Here is a 16,610-nt window from a genome sequence, read left to right on the forward strand (position 1 = left end):
TTTCATGGGTTCGATGTTTGCCATTTTAAATGATATAAATTATGTCATTTTAAAAGAGTGATAGACACAAAAAATATAAATTGAAAAGTGAGTGATTTTTTTTAATTTAAATTTTAAATAAAAAAATTATTTTGTGTCTATTTCTTTTAAAATGAGATAACTTTATTTCATTTAAGATAACAAATACTCCTCTCTTATTATATTTTTGTTTTTTTAACAAAGAATATCTTCCCCCTCGTCATTTGACAGTAACACGATGGGCCGCCCCCGCAGACACGGTGTTGCTGCGGTGATTGATGATTTTATTTGGTCGGAAAAGGGGTCAAAGGTGAGACTGAGAGTATACCTACGCAATGGCACACGTCATCCATAACCCGTGTCTCATTGGCTACAACAACTTCATTTGACTTGTTCCTCTCTCCTTCTATAAATTCACATACCCACTTGTTATTGAATTCGAATCTCGCCTCGCCTCATTCGTAAGTAGTTATTACAATTGAATCGGATCCCTTACCTTCTTCTACAAATGGGTTCACTAGATCCCATTCCTCTTCTTACCCCTTACAAAATGGGCAACTTCAATCTATCCCATAGGTATGCGTTCTATTTTCATGTTTTTAACTCTACACAACCATTTCTTGTTTTTTCCATTTTTCAATTTGCTTCACCCCTTCTTTTAATCTTGTCATTTTCAGAGTTGTTTTGGCACCACTCACCAGACAGAGATCTTACAACAATGTTCCTCAACCTCATGCTATACTGTATTACTCTCAGAGAACTTCTAAGGGAGGTCTTCTCATAGCTGAAGCTACTGGTGTCTCTGACACTGCTCAAGGGTAAGTTATTTAATGTTTGTAATTTTAAATGATACAGAGTTAATCTTATTTAAAAAATTTTAAATGACATAAGTAATTTCACAAAATAAAATTTTTTATTTAAAATTTAAATTAAAAAAAAATCACTCACTTTCTCTTTTATTATTTTTATTCTATGTGTCTATTTTTCTCCTAAAATAGTATGTTGTTTAAAATGACAAACATTAAACCCTTCCATAAAAAGTGATTTCTTTTTTATTTTTTTATATGTATGACTGTGTAGGTATCCGAACACGCCAGGCATATGGACGAAAGAGCAAGTGGAAGCATGGAAACCCATTGTGGATGCTGTTCATGCCAAAGGTGGTATATTCTTCTGTCAGATTTGGCATGTTGGAAGAGTTTCCGATTCAGGTAATTCCTTATCAAATGAAAATTAGCTGCTATTAACTGAGTTTTCTTTGCATCTAAACCAACTTTAATTTTAACTTGTTTCGGTAGACAAAAACATGCACGGGGCATTTCTGTTGAATTGAACCTATTCCTTCTGTTTGAACTCAGCGTTTTGTTGCCCTGCCTGTTATTTTCACCCCAATACCTTTTTCGTCAAAGTGCAAATGTGGTAGGAATTACTGTAAGAAATTGGTTATCTTAATTATTACATATGCTGGGACATGTAAGTGAGGAAACTTGACTGATCAAGTTATTAATAGTAACTAACTCAAGCTAAATCATTGGTCAATAATGTGTCATATTGCCTTTGTTGTCAACCTGTCCCTAACATGTTTTTTTTTTTTGAAATCAATGAAATAAATTGGTCTGAAGGGGATCTTTGCCCCAACTGTTGTTATTGTTGCCATGTGACCTGGTAGTCGCAAGTCAGGGTGCCTACTATATACCCACACAATAGGACTAATCCTTCCATAAACCCTGCGTATAGTAAATGTTTTATAGCACAAGACGTTCCTTTTTTCTTTTAGTCAAATAACTTGGTCTACCATCACAGACAGTAAGGTGGAGTTGTTTGGAGATTGTTGTTATTGAGTATTGTTGTGGGATAACTAGTTTTTCATGTTATATACATTTATGGACACGATATACGTGCTCAATGTATGCCCATTTTCCATATTATTTTGAACAGTTTATCAGCCAAATGGGCAAGCACCAATATCGTCTACGGACAAGCCTCTCACACCACAGATTCGAAGTAATGGCATTGATGTGGCACAATTCACGCCACCAAGGCGCCTAAGGACGGATGAAATTCCTCATGTTGTCAATGACTTCAGACTTGCTGCAAGGAATGCTATTGAAGCTGGTAACTTCGCTGACTTTCTAGTGTTCAAATGCTTCCAAAATTTGAAGTGCTTCAATCATAATAAAATATGGTTTCAGAAACTTGACTGTCCCTTGCTTTGAAAGGAACTAGGACGTTTTATAAATCATGTAACCTACTTGTGGTGGTGCAAATTGTAGGTTTTGATGGGGTTGAGATCCATGGGGCTCATGGCTACCTACTCGAGCAATTTATGAAAGATAAAGTGAATGACCGAACAGATGAATATGGTGGTTCCCTTGAGAACCGTTGCAGATTTCCTTTGGAGGTTGTTGAAGCTGTTGTGAATGAGATAGGTGCAGAAAGAGTTGGAATTCGATTATCACCTTTTGCGGAATACGCAGAATGTGGAGACTCAAATCCCAAAGAATTGGGGCTTTATATGGTTAATGCCCTCAATAAATATGGTATTCTGTACTGTCACATGGTTGAACCCAGAATGAAAACTGTTGGAGAAAAAGTTGAATGCCCTCACAGTCTGGTGCCAATGAGAAAGGCCTTCAATGGCACTTTTATGGTTGCAGGAGGTTATGACCGACAAGACGGGATCAATGCCATAGCTGAAAACAGGGCAGATCTTGTTGCTTATGGTCGTTGGTTCTTGGCTAATCCGGATTTGCCAAAGAGATTTGCGCTTGATGCTCCTCTCAACAAGTATAACCGGGAGACATTCTACGCTAATGATCCAGTTCTTGGTTATACTGACTACCCATTTCTTGAATGAAGAAACAAATACTGTAGCATCCAGGGGCAGAACCTCCTTATTTGATAAGCTTTTCTTCCCTTGCACATTTCTATTTGCAATTTGGTCTGCTAACACTTTGGATCCATTTGACACATTTTCTAAATGGTGAATTGGGCACATAGTATGTAAAACTATTATTTTGAGTTTGTGTAATAATGTTGCTATTCGCCAACAAGTTGTGTTGGGCAAAAGCTATGTACCTGATTTTGCATTGCCATAATGAGCTTTGTGCCAAAATGAAGGTTATTTCAGTACCCAATTTTATTTTATTTTGGTTAAGTGTTGCTAATTATTATGTTGATCCTAACTAGTTTGGGTTGAGAGTAATGTTGATGGTGTTTGTAAGCGTCATAGATACTAACAACTCCCAACTAATAAAAGTTAGAGATCTGAGCCAGTTTCCTTTTCTTTGAAAATCAGAGGTCAGAGGCGAGGAAGACTGATCTCTTCTTTCTTTCTCTAATCCACTCTATTTTAAATGATTAAAATGATTACTGGTTCAAATGATGAAAATGATTGAACCGTAAACAACATTCTTATTTTGTTCTTCCGTTAAACTAGTTTTAGAACATTAGTTGCGGTCTTATATTCCGAACCAAGGTAAGAAACTATGGGCAAAATAGTAATTGGAAGCCAAACAGAAAAAATATATATTCCGAATCAGCTGTAAAGACAAAGCTTCTCCGTTTCCCCTTGGATATAGAACATGAAGCTCCAGACCCAGATTTCATTTTCCCTGTACCTTCACTACTTGAAACAGAGACCCTTTTACCTTCACTTTCACAAAAGTTTTCTCCCAAGAAAACCACATCAGGTTCACCAACCCTCTATCTCCCCTTGGATGATCCACCATCTGAGACACTCTGCAAGTTCAAATTTTTCTTGCTACGGGTTCTGCTCGCAACAGAGGCCGACTGATCCATGGCACACAACAACAAACGCAAAACAAAAACGTTTTTTTTTTCTTCTTTTTTCTTGCCGTCTTTCTTCTGCGATTCAACTTCCCAATCAAACCCACAATGCAAAATCTTTCATTTTTCCTCTGAAGTCCAGCAAAATCTACCGAAGAGAGAAGAATGCAAGAAGTTATAATGGGTTCGGAAGGAAAAGAGAAAAACATAAAAATGTGAATGACAATGCAAGAAAAAGGAAGAAGATAAAGAAAGCGTTACAGAAGGGCCAAAAAAACAAAAGAAGTGGGAAAAGGAAAAACTGAAGAAGAGAAGGACGACACAGTAAGTCAACCGCGTTTATGGTTGACCGGACACTGAACGCGTTTCTTGAAGTACCGCGTCTTTAACGGTGGGTCTGACAAATCTAAACGTGATACCAAATGTGCCGCGCCTCTGGTCAAATTGAGTCACGCACATTTGAGCTGCTCGATTTATATGTAACGTTATGTGATGTATCTTAACGCGGTGATATTATTCGCTGTGCACGAGATTCTCACACGATAATCTTAAAAATTGTTAAATTTTACATATTTTGATATTATATAATATTTTTAATTTACGTAGTGTATATTATATTTAGTATTTAATAATTTAACAAAAAAATAAAGTTAAACTTATAATATCTATCAATTTTGCAAAGAAACATAATATATTTCAAATATTTATATTAAACTCAATAAAATCATAATTGTAATCTAACGAATCAAATAGTTAAAACTCAAAATGCTATGCAACGTAATTGTAAAGAACCTTGAGGTCACCACCCCAAAAGCTAGCTCAAGAGGTGGGAGTGCTCAAGACCTTATAAAGGCCATATTAGTTGCTCATCCAATCAATGTGGGACTATATAACTCAACACGCCCCCTCACGCAAGAGCCCTTTAGGCTAGAAGCGTGGAATTGCACAGGCCCATTTTTGGTTTACATGTTTGTGCTTTTTTTTTTTTTTTAATTCCACTTTTTAAAGCGGGGGACGGTGAGGCTCTGATACCATGTAAAGAACCTTGAGGTCACCACCCCTAAAGCTAAACTTATAATATCTATCAATTTTGCAAAGAAACATAATATATTTCAAATATTTATATTAAACTCAATAAAATCATAATTGTAATCTAACGAATCAAATAGTTAAAACTCAAAATGCTATGCAACGTAATTGTAAAGAACCTTGAGGTCACCACCCCAAAAGCTAGCTCAAGAGGTGGGAGTGCTCAAGACCTTATAAAGGCCATATTAGTTGCCCATCTAATCAATGTGGGACTATATAACTCAACACGCCCCCTCACGCAAGAGCCCTTTAGGCTAGAAGCGTGGAATTGCACAGGCCCATTTTTGGTTTACCTGTTTGTGCTTTTTTTTTTTTTTTAATTCCACTTTTTAAAGCGGGGGACGGTGAGGCTCTGATACCATGTAAAGAACCTTGAGGTCACCACCCCAAAAGCTAGCTCAAGAGGTGGGAGTGCTCAAGACCTTATAAAGGCCATATTAGTTGCCCATCCAATCAATGTGGGACTATATAACTCAACAGTAATCTTTGAATCTTTTTTGAGTCTTTGCAATGAGTATTGGAGTGTCAAGAAGTGTCGAAGAGTGTCAGACACGATACGTCAGAATTTTTGAAGTATCGGTGCTTCATAACTATTGACGCTTGTTATGTATTAATTTGATAATAAATTTTACTAGTGAAACTTTTTTAAAATTGAATTAATTATTGAGATATTTAAATGTAATGAGTTCTATATTGATTAGTAATGAACTACTGTGAAGTGCATATAAATAAATAAAAAATTATAAATCTAATGTTTTAAGACTTTGAGTTGAGACGTGGTGTCGATCCATTTTAGTACAATTAGTCTATCTTATTTCATTGATAATGGTCCTCTGCTTTAGAGCATGTTTGGATCCTCTTTTTTTTAATCTAGAAACTACTTATAAGCTAAAAAAAAGAGCTTAAAAAAATGCTAAAAGTTATTTGGTAATTACATAAAAATTTTAGCTTAAAAACACATATTTCAAGAAAATTATCTCTCTTTATTTTTATAATTATTCATTTAAAAAAAAATACACAATTCAAGTAAAACATATAAGAGCTTAAAATTTGTTTTTAGCTTTTAACTTTTTCTCCATTATACAAAAAAGAGGTTCTCGTTATAAATTTTTTTCTCAAAAGATGTTTCGCTTAGCTTAGGTTTAACTAAAAAAAAATAAAATCCAAGCATTCACTTGGACTCCTTTTATACCCACCCGACACTAATAAGGTCAAAATGCCCCGTCTCGAAGGTGTTTACGTAGAGGGGAGGTTGCTGCAAGCCTTGAGAAAATGGGAAAAGACATAGCATGGAAATAGATCGTCTCACGAAATTTCAACACGGCACGGTTGGTGAATTGCCTCTCATTCTCCTCATCTTTAATGCATAAGACCTATTCGTATTCTAATTAATCAGAAGGAGTCTGAATATATGGGTCAAACGTGAGTATACCTGCGCAATAGCACACGGCATCCACAGCCAGTGTGTCATTAGCCTCAATCACTTCATTTGACTTGCTTCCTCCTCCTTCTATAAATTCCCATACCTACGATATTTGCCTTGTCTCATAATAAGTAAGCAATCATTACCTACGGTACAATTGAATCGTATCCCTCACCTTCTTCTACAAATGGCTGCACTAGATCCCGTTCCTCTTCTTACCCCTTACAAAATGGGCAACTTCAATCTATCTCATAGGTATTCTATTTTCATCTTTTTTTCTACAACCATTTCTGGTTTTTTTTTTTTCCATTTTCAATTTGCTTCACTTCTTCTTTAATATTGTCATTCAGAGTTGTTTTGGCACCACTTACCAGACAGAGATCTTACAACAATGTTCCTCAACCTCATGCTATACTGTATTACTCTCAGAGAACATCCAAGGGAGGTCTTCTCATAGCTGAAGCTACTGATGTCTCTGACACTGCTCAAGGGTAGTTTTATTTCTACACTACACTTTATCTTTCTTCCGATTTACTCTACTTTGCTTCAGAAATAATTTGTTCTTCTTAAAAAAAAACAAAAAAACAAAAAAAACCATTACAAAAAATGTGATTTCTTTTTTATTTTATAAATCTGTGACTGTGAAGGTATCCGCACACACCAGGCATATGAACGAAAGAGCAAGTTGAGGCATGGAAACCCATTGTGGATGCTGTTCATGCCAGAGGTGGTATATTCTTTTGTCAGATTTGGCATGTTGGAAGGGTTTCCGATTCAGGTAATTCCTTTTCAAACCAAATTGACTATTAACCGAGTTTTCTTTGCATACAAGCCAAGTTTAATTTTAACTTGTTTCCCTAGACAAAAACATAAATAGGAATTCTGTTGAATTGAACCTATTGCTTTGATTCACCTGCGTCTCTGGAAAATATTTTCAGCACCCTATATTATCGAAGTATGATGCATCGACATTTCAAAAAATCTTTAAAAAAATTGAAGTGTCATGTCTGACACTTCTCGACACTCCAACACGCGTCGAAGAAATTCAAAAAAGGGTTCAAATATTGTGTTGCGTTGCATTTTGAGTTCCAATTATTAGATTTGTTGGATTAAGATTACTATTTTATTGAGTTTAATATAAATATTTGAAATATCTTATGTTTCTTTGCAAAATTGATAGATATTATAAGTTTAGCTTCATTTTTTTATTTATTAAATTATTGAATATTAAATATAATATACATACATAAATTAAAATATTATTTAATATCAAATCATATCCTAACGTGTCGAAATGTAAATTTTTTAGAATTAACGTATCAGAGTGTCGTGTTGTGTCCCATGTTGATATCGGTGCAATATAAGTACCGAAGACATTTTTTACTAAATAAAAAAAAAGTAATATAATCAACTTTTTCCATTTTACCTTTTGTAGTTATTGTCACCTAAATCACATTTTTTTTCCCCCTATTTTTAAGTAAGGAAGTACTTACTACAATAATACCAAAGATATGCTCCAGCCTCTAGCCCTCTTTTTGAACTCAGCCTTCTATTGCCAAGCTCGTAATTTTCTCCATTACTTTTTTTTGTCAAAATGCAAATGTGGAAGGAATTACTGTAAGAAATTGGTTATCAAAATATGGCATATGAGTAAATTGATTGATCAAGTTATTAATAGTTACTACCTCAAGCTAAATCATTGGCCAATAATGTGTCATATTACCTTTGTTGTCAACCTGTCTCATTTTTTTTTTTTAACATCAATCAAATAACGTGGTCTGAAGGGGAACTTTGCCACAATGGTTGATCATGTGAAAGTCGCATCAGGGCCCCTACTATAGACCCTGCGCATAGTAACAACTTTATAGCACTAGCCTGTCCTCTCTCTTTTTTCAATCAAGTAATTAGGTCTACCATCACTAGGTTTGGTACGCTGCCAAATTTTTTTTGCCATGGAAATTGTGGTACGAAAAAATAATTTAATGTGTTTGGTGGAGGGAAGAAATGTTTCTCCGTTGTAAACTCAATTTGCGGTTAAGTTGTTTGTCACCATTTTACGTTGTTGAACTTTGCTATTGAAAATGTGGAAAAAGGAATTGCCGACGCAGGGGAAAATGGTTCCAAGTTTTTAAGATAAAAACACCCTTAGCCCAAGATATAAACAGAGGGGTGAAAGAAAATGTATGGGTAATTTGGGTAAAGATTTCTATCATTTTTTTATAATCAACCAAACATAGTTAGTCAAATTAATCCAAGTTTTCTGTCTAATTTTTTGGGCTACCAAACATCTTTTTGCAAATTATTCCGTAAAAAAATTTGCTAACTATTTATCTGCAAAAAAAAATTTCTGGAATAAAAAAAAATTTATTCTGTATCAAACGCCCCTGATAGTAAAAGTGGAGTTATTTGGAGATTGTTGTTATTGAGTGTTTTGAGGGGTAACTACATTGTTTTTTTAAGTAATATACATTTATGTACAGTATCTACGTGCTTAACGTATGCCCATTTTCCATATTATTTTGAACAGTTTATCAGCCAAATGGGCAAGCACCAATATCGTCTACAGACAAGCCTCTCACACCACAAATTCGAAGTAATGGCATTGATGTAGCACAATTCACCCCACCGAGGCGCCTAAGGACGGATGAAATCCCTCATATTGTCAATGACTTCAGACTTGCTGCAAGGAATGCTATGGAAGCTGGTAACTTCACTGACTTTCTAGTCTACAAATGCTTCCAAAATTCGAATTGCTTCAATCATAATAAAATATGGTTTCGTAAATACACTGTTTGTTGCTTTAAAGGGCACTAGGACATTTTACAAATCATTTTAGTATTGAACATACCAGTGGTGGTGCAAATTGTAGGTTTTGATGGGGTTGAGATCCATGGTGGCTACCTACACGAGCAATTTATGAAAGATAAACCGAATGACCGAACAGATGAATATGGTGGATCCCTTGAGAACCGTTGCCGATTTACTCTGGAGGTTGTTGAAGCTGTTGTCAATGAGATAGGGGCTGAAAGAGTTGGAATTAGATTATCACCTTTTGCGGATTATGAAGAATGTGAAGACTCAAATCCTAAAGAATTGGGCCTTTATATGGCTAATGCCCTCAATAAATATGGTATTCTGTACTGTCACATGGTAGAACCAAGAATCAAACTTGGTGGAGAAACAGTTGAATGCCCTCATAGCTTGGTGCCAATGAGAAAGGCCTTCAAGGGAACTTTTATGGCTGCAGGAGGTTATGACCGACGAGACGGGATCAATGCCATAGCTGAAAACAGGGCAGATCTTGTTGCTTATGGTCGTTTGTTCTTGGCTAATCCAGATTTGCCAAAGAGGTATGAGCTTGATGCTCCTCTCAACAAGTATAACTGGGAGACATTCAACATTCCTGATCCAGTTCTTGGTTATACTGACTACCCATTTCTTGAATGAAGAAACTAGTGCCGTAGCATCCAAGCGTAGAACCTCCTTATTTAATAAGCTTTTGTTCCCTTGCACATTCCTATTTGCAATTTGGTTGCTTAGTGTAATACGAATAATGATGCATATATCATTACCGACATATCCTTCACATACTTGTCTGCTAATAATGCTTTGGATCCAGTTGACACATTTTCTAAATGGTGAATTGGGCACATAGTATGTAAAACTATTATTGTGTAATAATGTAACAGAATGCCAACAAGAAATGTTATGGAAAAGCTATGTACCTGATTTTGCATTGCCATATGAGCTTTGTGCCAGAATGAAGGTTATATCAGTACCCAATTCTTTTATTTTATTTTTGCCAAGTGTTGGTAATTATCGTGTTGATCCTAATTCCTAACTATTTGGGATGAAGGTAATGTTGATATAGATACTAAAACTCCCAACTAATAAAAGCTAGAGAACTGAGCCAATTTTCTTGTTCTTTGAAAATCAGACGTCAAAGACAAGGAACTACTTTTGGTTTGGCTTTCTTGCACATGCTGTGCAATTCAGGTCCCCTCTCAGCCCTACCCTACAGTGTTTGGTTCCTCAAATATGTCAAATGGCTATAACTACAACTTCAGATTCAGATTGGATACCCTGATATTCTTGCTCAAAATAAATATATAAATAAAGAGAGGAAACTATCAAATCCTACTTCTTCATTCATGTGTGACAATTCCAAAATCTTATAACCTATGTTTTAAAATCACAATTCCGTGTACTTCATTAATTTTTTTGACTAATTCTCTGATCTCATTAGAGACAAAATGTTAACATCACAAAATATCCTAATCACCTATTAGTAGAATCACTTTTCATTGCTTGCAACATAATTCTCATTATGGCTAGAAACAATTCGGATCCACCTCCTCTCACCATTTTAGAACATTTCACAGCCACTTACAAAAGCACATACTTGGGGACGTGACCTTCGAACCTTTTGCCTATTACACCCTCTCTCTGCCGTCGTCATAAGCGCAATTCACGCCTTAGGGCAGGAACTTCGAACCTTTCGTCTATTGCACTCTTTGTGCCTTTTATGTGCACTCTTAAATACCTGTAAGTAAACATATCACCCTTTCACTACTATAATACACAGTGAATTCCACCATTTCACTATTTCTTCTACTCCTTCATGTTGGTCTCTTCTCTCTTTTTCCTTCCTCTTCATTTGCTTTTTCCCACTGAATCTTAAGATTCTTTTGAAAGCTTAATTAAACTTTGAAGCCCTACCATTTTTTTTCTTCTCTTGCAGTTGCAGGTAGATTTTGGGGTAAATTTTGAAGTTAAGGGATGTGCTCCAAGGAGAAAGGGTTGCAACCCACTTTTTAAAAATTTATTTCTTGAGCTCTTTGAGACAAGCCTATTATCCAAACATACGGAAATATTTATATCTTTGCAGTGGTGGTCGGATTTGGCTAAAATCTAGTTCACTAGTTACCGGACGTGCTTTAGTTGATTCTTCAAACCTCTAAGTGAATAATGATTATGAAGACATATTTTACGATTATTTTCTTTCAGATTCAGTTATATAATTATTGTTTAATATGTCTATGGGAAAACAAATATTTTATATTATGATTGGTTAAATTTCATATTTCAAATTTATATGTTATGGATATTTTTGCATAATAACATCATGTTTATGATTTGTGATATTAATAATTATTTTGAAATATTAGATAGAAAATTGAATATATAGATATTTTATTTAAATGTATGAGATTCAATAATTTTATTTATCATTGAAAATAGATTGATTTGAACCAAAAGTTAATTTATGAAATTTTTATATATATTTTTGGGATCCATACCAAAAGTTGCCAAGTCAAGGGTGTTTGAGTTACGTTAGCTTGTGCACCGGTCATGTCTCAAATTTGGGTCGTGACACTAATTGCTTTGAGTGAGTCAACAGATCAGCCATGTAACAGATTCAGTAAGAATCGGTTCGACCCGGTCTGTGTTTGGAAAAAAATTGATGACCAGGCCGATTGAACCGGTGGGTCATGCAATTTTTTTATAAAAAAAAAATGCTGAAATATTGTGTTTTTCCACCACTACTAGCAACTCAAATTCCTAAATTGCAACACATATATGTATATCTAAGTATTTGAACATTTTTATGAAATTTTGATTCTAAAATATATATTTGCATATATTTAATGAGGTAGGATGCTTTGACACCGGTGTCAAATTTAAAATTTGACACCTCATCTGATAGCCGTTAGATCAAAAAAGATCAACGACTTTGATTTGTAAGCATGTGACACCATTGATCTTTTTTGATCTAACAACTATCATATGAGGTGTCAAAGGATCCTACCTCATATTTAATATATTTATGTAGGTTAACCCTGTTTAACTAGTGACCCATTAAATCGGTACTCGGGTCAGATTTAATAACATTTTTTCGACTTTTGAATAATTAAATTGTAACATAAAATTTTAAACATAACATATGTATAATGTAAAATAAAAAGTACATATTTAATAAAATCTATTAATTGAAATTTTTTATAAACATTAAATTGATAAGTAAACATTATTATTATCTAGATATGAAATGGAAATTTCAACTTCACCATTATTATTATTATTATTATTCTTACAATAGACTGTATGTCATCAAGTACAAAACATCTTTATTGCGACTTTAAGTTCTTAATCAATGTTAAAACTTTGTGATGATTTTACAACTTAGATGAATTAAGATTATTATAAAAAAATTTGTTTTTAGATTATCTTTATTGCAACTTAAAGTTATTAATCAATGTTAAATGCCTTGCTGCAACTTGAGCATCGTTTATTTGTCTGATAGAGTCCACTGCTTCTTGGTTAGACATTACCTTTGAAATATTGGACAAAATTTTGTCAGTCAAGTGATCTACTAAATAAATGTAGAAAATGAAAAATAAGCCTCTAAGAAAATAATGTCTGCCCACCTCAACCTTTAAACATTAATTTGAGGCACCACACAATGTGGTTATAGTTACCGCACTACAGACTCCCACCTTATTGTATAGAACATTTAAGAAGTATTAATCATAGGAAATAGGTTCTCAGTTTGATAATGTACATTGCAATGCTACTGCCCCCAATTATGAACAACTATTTCTAGCATAATAATTGAGTCAACTATGCATAAAATATAAGAAAATACTATTCTCATGTTATAAAATTCTCTCCTACACACTTTTCGATAATTGTGTCACTTTTTTTTTTTTTTTCAAATGATAGAACCTACAAGTTTGTGTCTATGACATGAGATAATTTATCTCACATGATATTAATAAAATCCTAAAATATAACCTTCAAATACATCATTGCTTCTGAATCCAAAAAAATTGAACAAAGCAGTCAACATGAGAAGTTTAGAGTATCTATGGCGACAAACATTGTAAATTGAGCCCATTAAAATTCACCCGCGCATCCCGAAATGAATTACAGCAATCCGATCCTTTATCTATTTTCTTGAACGGGCCAAAAACGACACTAAAAAATCTGAGGATCAAAATCAGGCCATCCAATGAAGAATACAAAATAATGGGTTCAATGAACTCCCATGCAAAGAGCAACCTGGGCAGGTATATTCAATAATTTAAAAAATTAATATTACATAACAAAAAATTAATTTAGTAATATGAAGTTTAATTATATATTTTATAATAATTGATTAATATAAATAATTGATATTATAACACGGTGGGCCGCCCAGGCGGGCGCCGCCTCATTTTAAAAAGGGACCAGCCTCATTATTTGAAGGCAAAATGAATACACCAACGCAATGGAACACGTCATTCATAAACCCTCAAACAAATTAAGGGATTATATTTTTTTATTTTGTGGAAGATAATTTTATCTCATATACACACAACACATATACAAGTGTGCGAGATCATGGTAAGAGAAGAGTGAAAAAAATTGGATTTGAATCTTTTTATGTGAAAAAATGATCATGTTATTTGATCAGAATTACTCATTTTAATGAGTAATTCTGATCAAATAACATGATCACTTTTTCATATGAGAAGATCTAAATCCCCAAAAAAATAATATGAACACCACGTACTTTTATGTATATAGAGAATATAATATTATCTCACGGGAGAAAATATTATTTCCTATATATAGAAAATAATATTATCTCCTGTGACATAACATATATTAATCCCATTAATTAATTTTACAGTACTCAGAACTTGGTGCATGTATTGGATTGCTCATTGGCCACAATACAACTACCGACTTGTTTTGTTTCTATAAATAGTGACACACTCTTCATGTTGAAATAGAAGATCCTTGCCTCGTTAGTTACCCTCTTGAAATTGAAATGGCTGCTGCAGATTCACTTCCTCTTCTTACTCCTTACAAGATGGGCAACTTCAATCTATCCCACAGGTATTCTATTTTCATCTTTTTTAACTCTACAACCAATTTTTTTTTCCCTTTTCCAATTTGCTTCACCCCTTCTTTTAACTTGTCATTTTCAGAGTTGTTTTGGCGCCACTCACCAGACAGAGATCTTACAACAATGTTCCTCAGCCGCATGCTATACTGTATTACTCTCAGAGAACTTCTAAGGGAGGTCTTCTCATAACTGAAGCTACTGGTGTCTCTGACACTGCTCAAGGGTAACTAATTTACACTCTTATCATTCTTCATGTTTATTCTACTTTGCTTCATATCATAACTCATTTTTTTCTTCATTATATATTAATAAAACCAAAATCCACTCCGTGAAATGTGATTTCTTTTTTTTTTATTGTATATATGTGTGACTGCAAAGGTTACTACACACGCCAGGCATATGGACGAAAGAGCAAGTGGAAGCATGGAAACCCATTGTGGATGCTGTTCATGCCAAAGGTGGAATATTCTTTTGTCAGATTTGGCATGTTGGAAGGGTTTCAAATACAGGTAATTCCTCATCAAATGAAATTAGCTGCTATTAACTGAGTTTTCTCTGCATATAAACCAACTTTAATTTTAACTTGTTTCAGTAGACAAACACGTACATGAGGGAGGGAATTCTGTTGAATTGAACCTATTGCTTTGATTCTCCTGCCTCTGGCCCTCTCTTTGAACTCAGCGTTCTGCTATAACTTTTTTTTGTCAAAATGCAAATGTGGAAGGAATTATTATAAGAAATTGGTTATCAAAATATGACATATGCTAGGACATGTTAAGCTAAGGAAACTTGATTTGATATCAGCTACGTTCTGATATTTTGACATATAATTTGGAACAGTTTATCAGCCAAATGGGCAAGCACCAATATCGTCCACAGACAAGCCACTCACACCACAACTTCGTAGAAATGGCATTGATGTAACACAATTCAGCCCACCAAGGCGCCTAAGGACGGATGAAATTCCTCATATTGTCAATGACTTCAGACTTGCTGCAAGGAATGCTATCGAAGCTGGTAACTTCACGTACTGACTTTCTAGTCTACCAATGCTTCCAAAATTTGAAGTTCTTCAACAATCATAATAATATATGGTTTCTACTTTCAAGAAACTTGACTGTTTGTTGCTTTAAGAGGCACTAGGACGTTTTACAAATCATGTAACATAACCGTGGTGGTGCAAATTGTAGGTTTTGATGGGATTGAGATCCATGGGGCTCATGGCTACCTACACGAGCAATTTATGAAAGATAAACCGAATGACCGAACAGATGAATATGGTGGATCCCTTGAGAACCGTTGCCGATTTACTTTGGATGTTGTTGAAGCTATTGTCAATGAGATAGGGGCAGAAAGAGTTGGAATTAGATTATCACCTTTTGCGGATTATGGAGAATGTGAAGCCTCAAATCCCAAAGAGTTGGGGCTTTATATGGCTAATGCCCTCAATAAATATGGTATTCTGTACTGTCACATGGTAGAACCAAGAATCAAACTTAGTGGAGAAACAGTTGAATGCCCTCACGGCCTGGTGCCAATGAGAAAGGCCTTCAAGGGCACTTTTATTGCTGCAGGAGGTTATGACCGAAAAGATGGGATCAATGCCATAGCTGAAAACAGGGCAGATCTTGTTGCTTATGGTCGTTTGTTCTTGGCTAATCCAGATTTGCCAAAGAGGTATGAGCTTGATGCTCCTCTCAACAAGTATAAGCGTGAGACATTCTACACTGATGATCCAGTTCTTGGTTATACCGACTACCCATTTCTTGAATGAAGAACCTAATGCTGTAGCATCCAAAGGGTAGAAGAAACCTCCTTATTCAATAAGCTTTTCTTCCCTTGCAAATTCCTATTTGCAATTTGGTTGCTCAGTGTAATAGGAAGACTGATGCTTCTTCTTTTTTTATCGACACACTTGTATGCTAACGCTTTGTATCCAGTTGACACATTTTCTAAATGGTGAATTGGGCACATAGTATAGTATGTAAAACTATTATTGTGTGTAATAATGTGACTGAATGCCAACAAGAAGTGTTGGGCAAAAGCTATGTACTTGATTTTGCAATGCCATATTAGCTTTGTGCTTAAAAGAGGATTCTTTCAGTTTCCAACTAATTCTTAGTGTTGTGTAAGTGTAACCATCATGATGCTAATTACTAACAACTCCCAACTAATAAGAACTAAAAACTGAGCCAATTTCCTTGTTCTTTGAAAGCCCGAGGTCAGAAGCGAGGAAATCTTCTCTCCTCTTTCTTTCTCTAATCCACTCTATTTTAAATTTACTTACAAGGTTTGGTTTCTGGTTCAAATGATAAAAATGGTTGAACCATAACAACAGTCTTCTTTGTTTCTTAGCTTTAACTAATGCACATATTCGTACATATGTATATTTTATTG

At 34.7% G+C, this 16,610-nt stretch overlaps 2 protein-coding genes and 1 pseudogene across 4 annotated transcripts; all 3 read left to right on the forward strand.

Moving 5' to 3' along the window:
- Positions 1–372: 372 nt before the first annotated feature.
- On the forward strand, positions 373–3,208 carry LOC133299035 (12-oxophytodienoate reductase 2-like). 2 transcript variants are annotated; one of them, XM_061498431.1, is made up of 5 exons: positions 373–600; positions 696–836; positions 1,099–1,229; positions 1,957–2,133; positions 2,292–3,208. In XM_061498431.1, exons 1-5 carry the CDS (start codon positions 527–529, stop codon positions 2,873–2,875), a joined length of 1,107 nt encoding a protein of 368 aa, XP_061354415.1. In that variant the 5' UTR covers positions 373–526; the 3' UTR covers positions 2,876–3,208. The 2 variants fall into 2 exon arrangements, with proteins under 2 accessions (XP_061354415.1, XP_061354414.1); XM_061498430.1 differs by having other exon boundaries at positions 380–594; positions 2,292–3,172.
- Positions 3,209–6,506: 3,298 nt separating this feature from the next.
- LOC133299093 (putative 12-oxophytodienoate reductase 11) lies at positions 6,507–10,008 on the forward strand (annotated as a pseudogene).
- A 4,124-nt stretch (positions 10,009–14,132) lies between these two features.
- On the forward strand, positions 14,133–15,987 carry LOC133299099 (putative 12-oxophytodienoate reductase 11). Of its 2 annotated transcripts, none has more exons than XM_061498523.1 (5): positions 14,133–14,203; positions 14,296–14,436; positions 14,592–14,722; positions 15,054–15,230; positions 15,404–15,987. In XM_061498523.1, the coding sequence occupies exons 1-5, from the start codon at positions 14,136–14,138 to the stop codon at positions 15,985–15,987; spliced, it is 1,101 nt and encodes a 366-aa protein (XP_061354507.1). In that variant the 5' UTR covers positions 14,133–14,135. The 2 variants fall into 2 exon arrangements, with proteins under 2 accessions (XP_061354507.1, XP_061354506.1); XM_061498522.1 differs by having other exon boundaries at positions 14,136–14,208; positions 14,286–14,436.
- The last annotated feature ends 623 nt before the right edge of the window (positions 15,988–16,610 follow it).

Source organism: Gastrolobium bilobum, unplaced genomic scaffold, assembly GCF_033153095.1.
Source record: "Gastrolobium bilobum isolate Gb01-03AN ecotype WA unplaced genomic scaffold, APGP_CSIRO_Gbil_v1 utg500, whole genome shotgun sequence".
In the NCBI taxonomy this organism is placed as follows: domain Eukaryota; kingdom Viridiplantae; phylum Streptophyta; class Magnoliopsida; order Fabales; family Fabaceae; genus Gastrolobium; species Gastrolobium bilobum.

Excerpts from the sequence above, each read along its gene's own strand:
- LOC133299035 (XM_061498431.1), top strand. The coding sequence starts at position 527 with ATGGGTTCACTAGATCCCATTCCTCTTCTTACCCCTTACAAAATGGGC. Across the intron at positions 1,230-1,956 it reads TGGAAGAGTTTCCGATTCAG|TTTATCAGCCAAATGGGCAA; the intron begins GTAATTCCTTAT and ends TATTTTGAACAG. Across the intron at positions 2,134-2,291 it reads AAGGAATGCTATTGAAGCTG|GTTTTGATGGGGTTGAGATC; the intron begins GTAACTTCGCTG and ends TGCAAATTGTAG.
- LOC133299099 (XM_061498522.1), top strand. The coding sequence starts at position 14,136 with ATGGCTGCTGCAGATTCACTTCCTCTTCTTACTCCTTACAAGATGGGC. Across the intron at positions 14,437-14,591 it reads GTCTCTGACACTGCTCAAGG|GTTACTACACACGCCAGGCA; the intron begins GTAACTAATTTA and ends GTGACTGCAAAG. Across the intron at positions 15,231-15,403 it reads AAGGAATGCTATCGAAGCTG|GTTTTGATGGGATTGAGATC; the intron begins GTAACTTCACGT and ends TGCAAATTGTAG.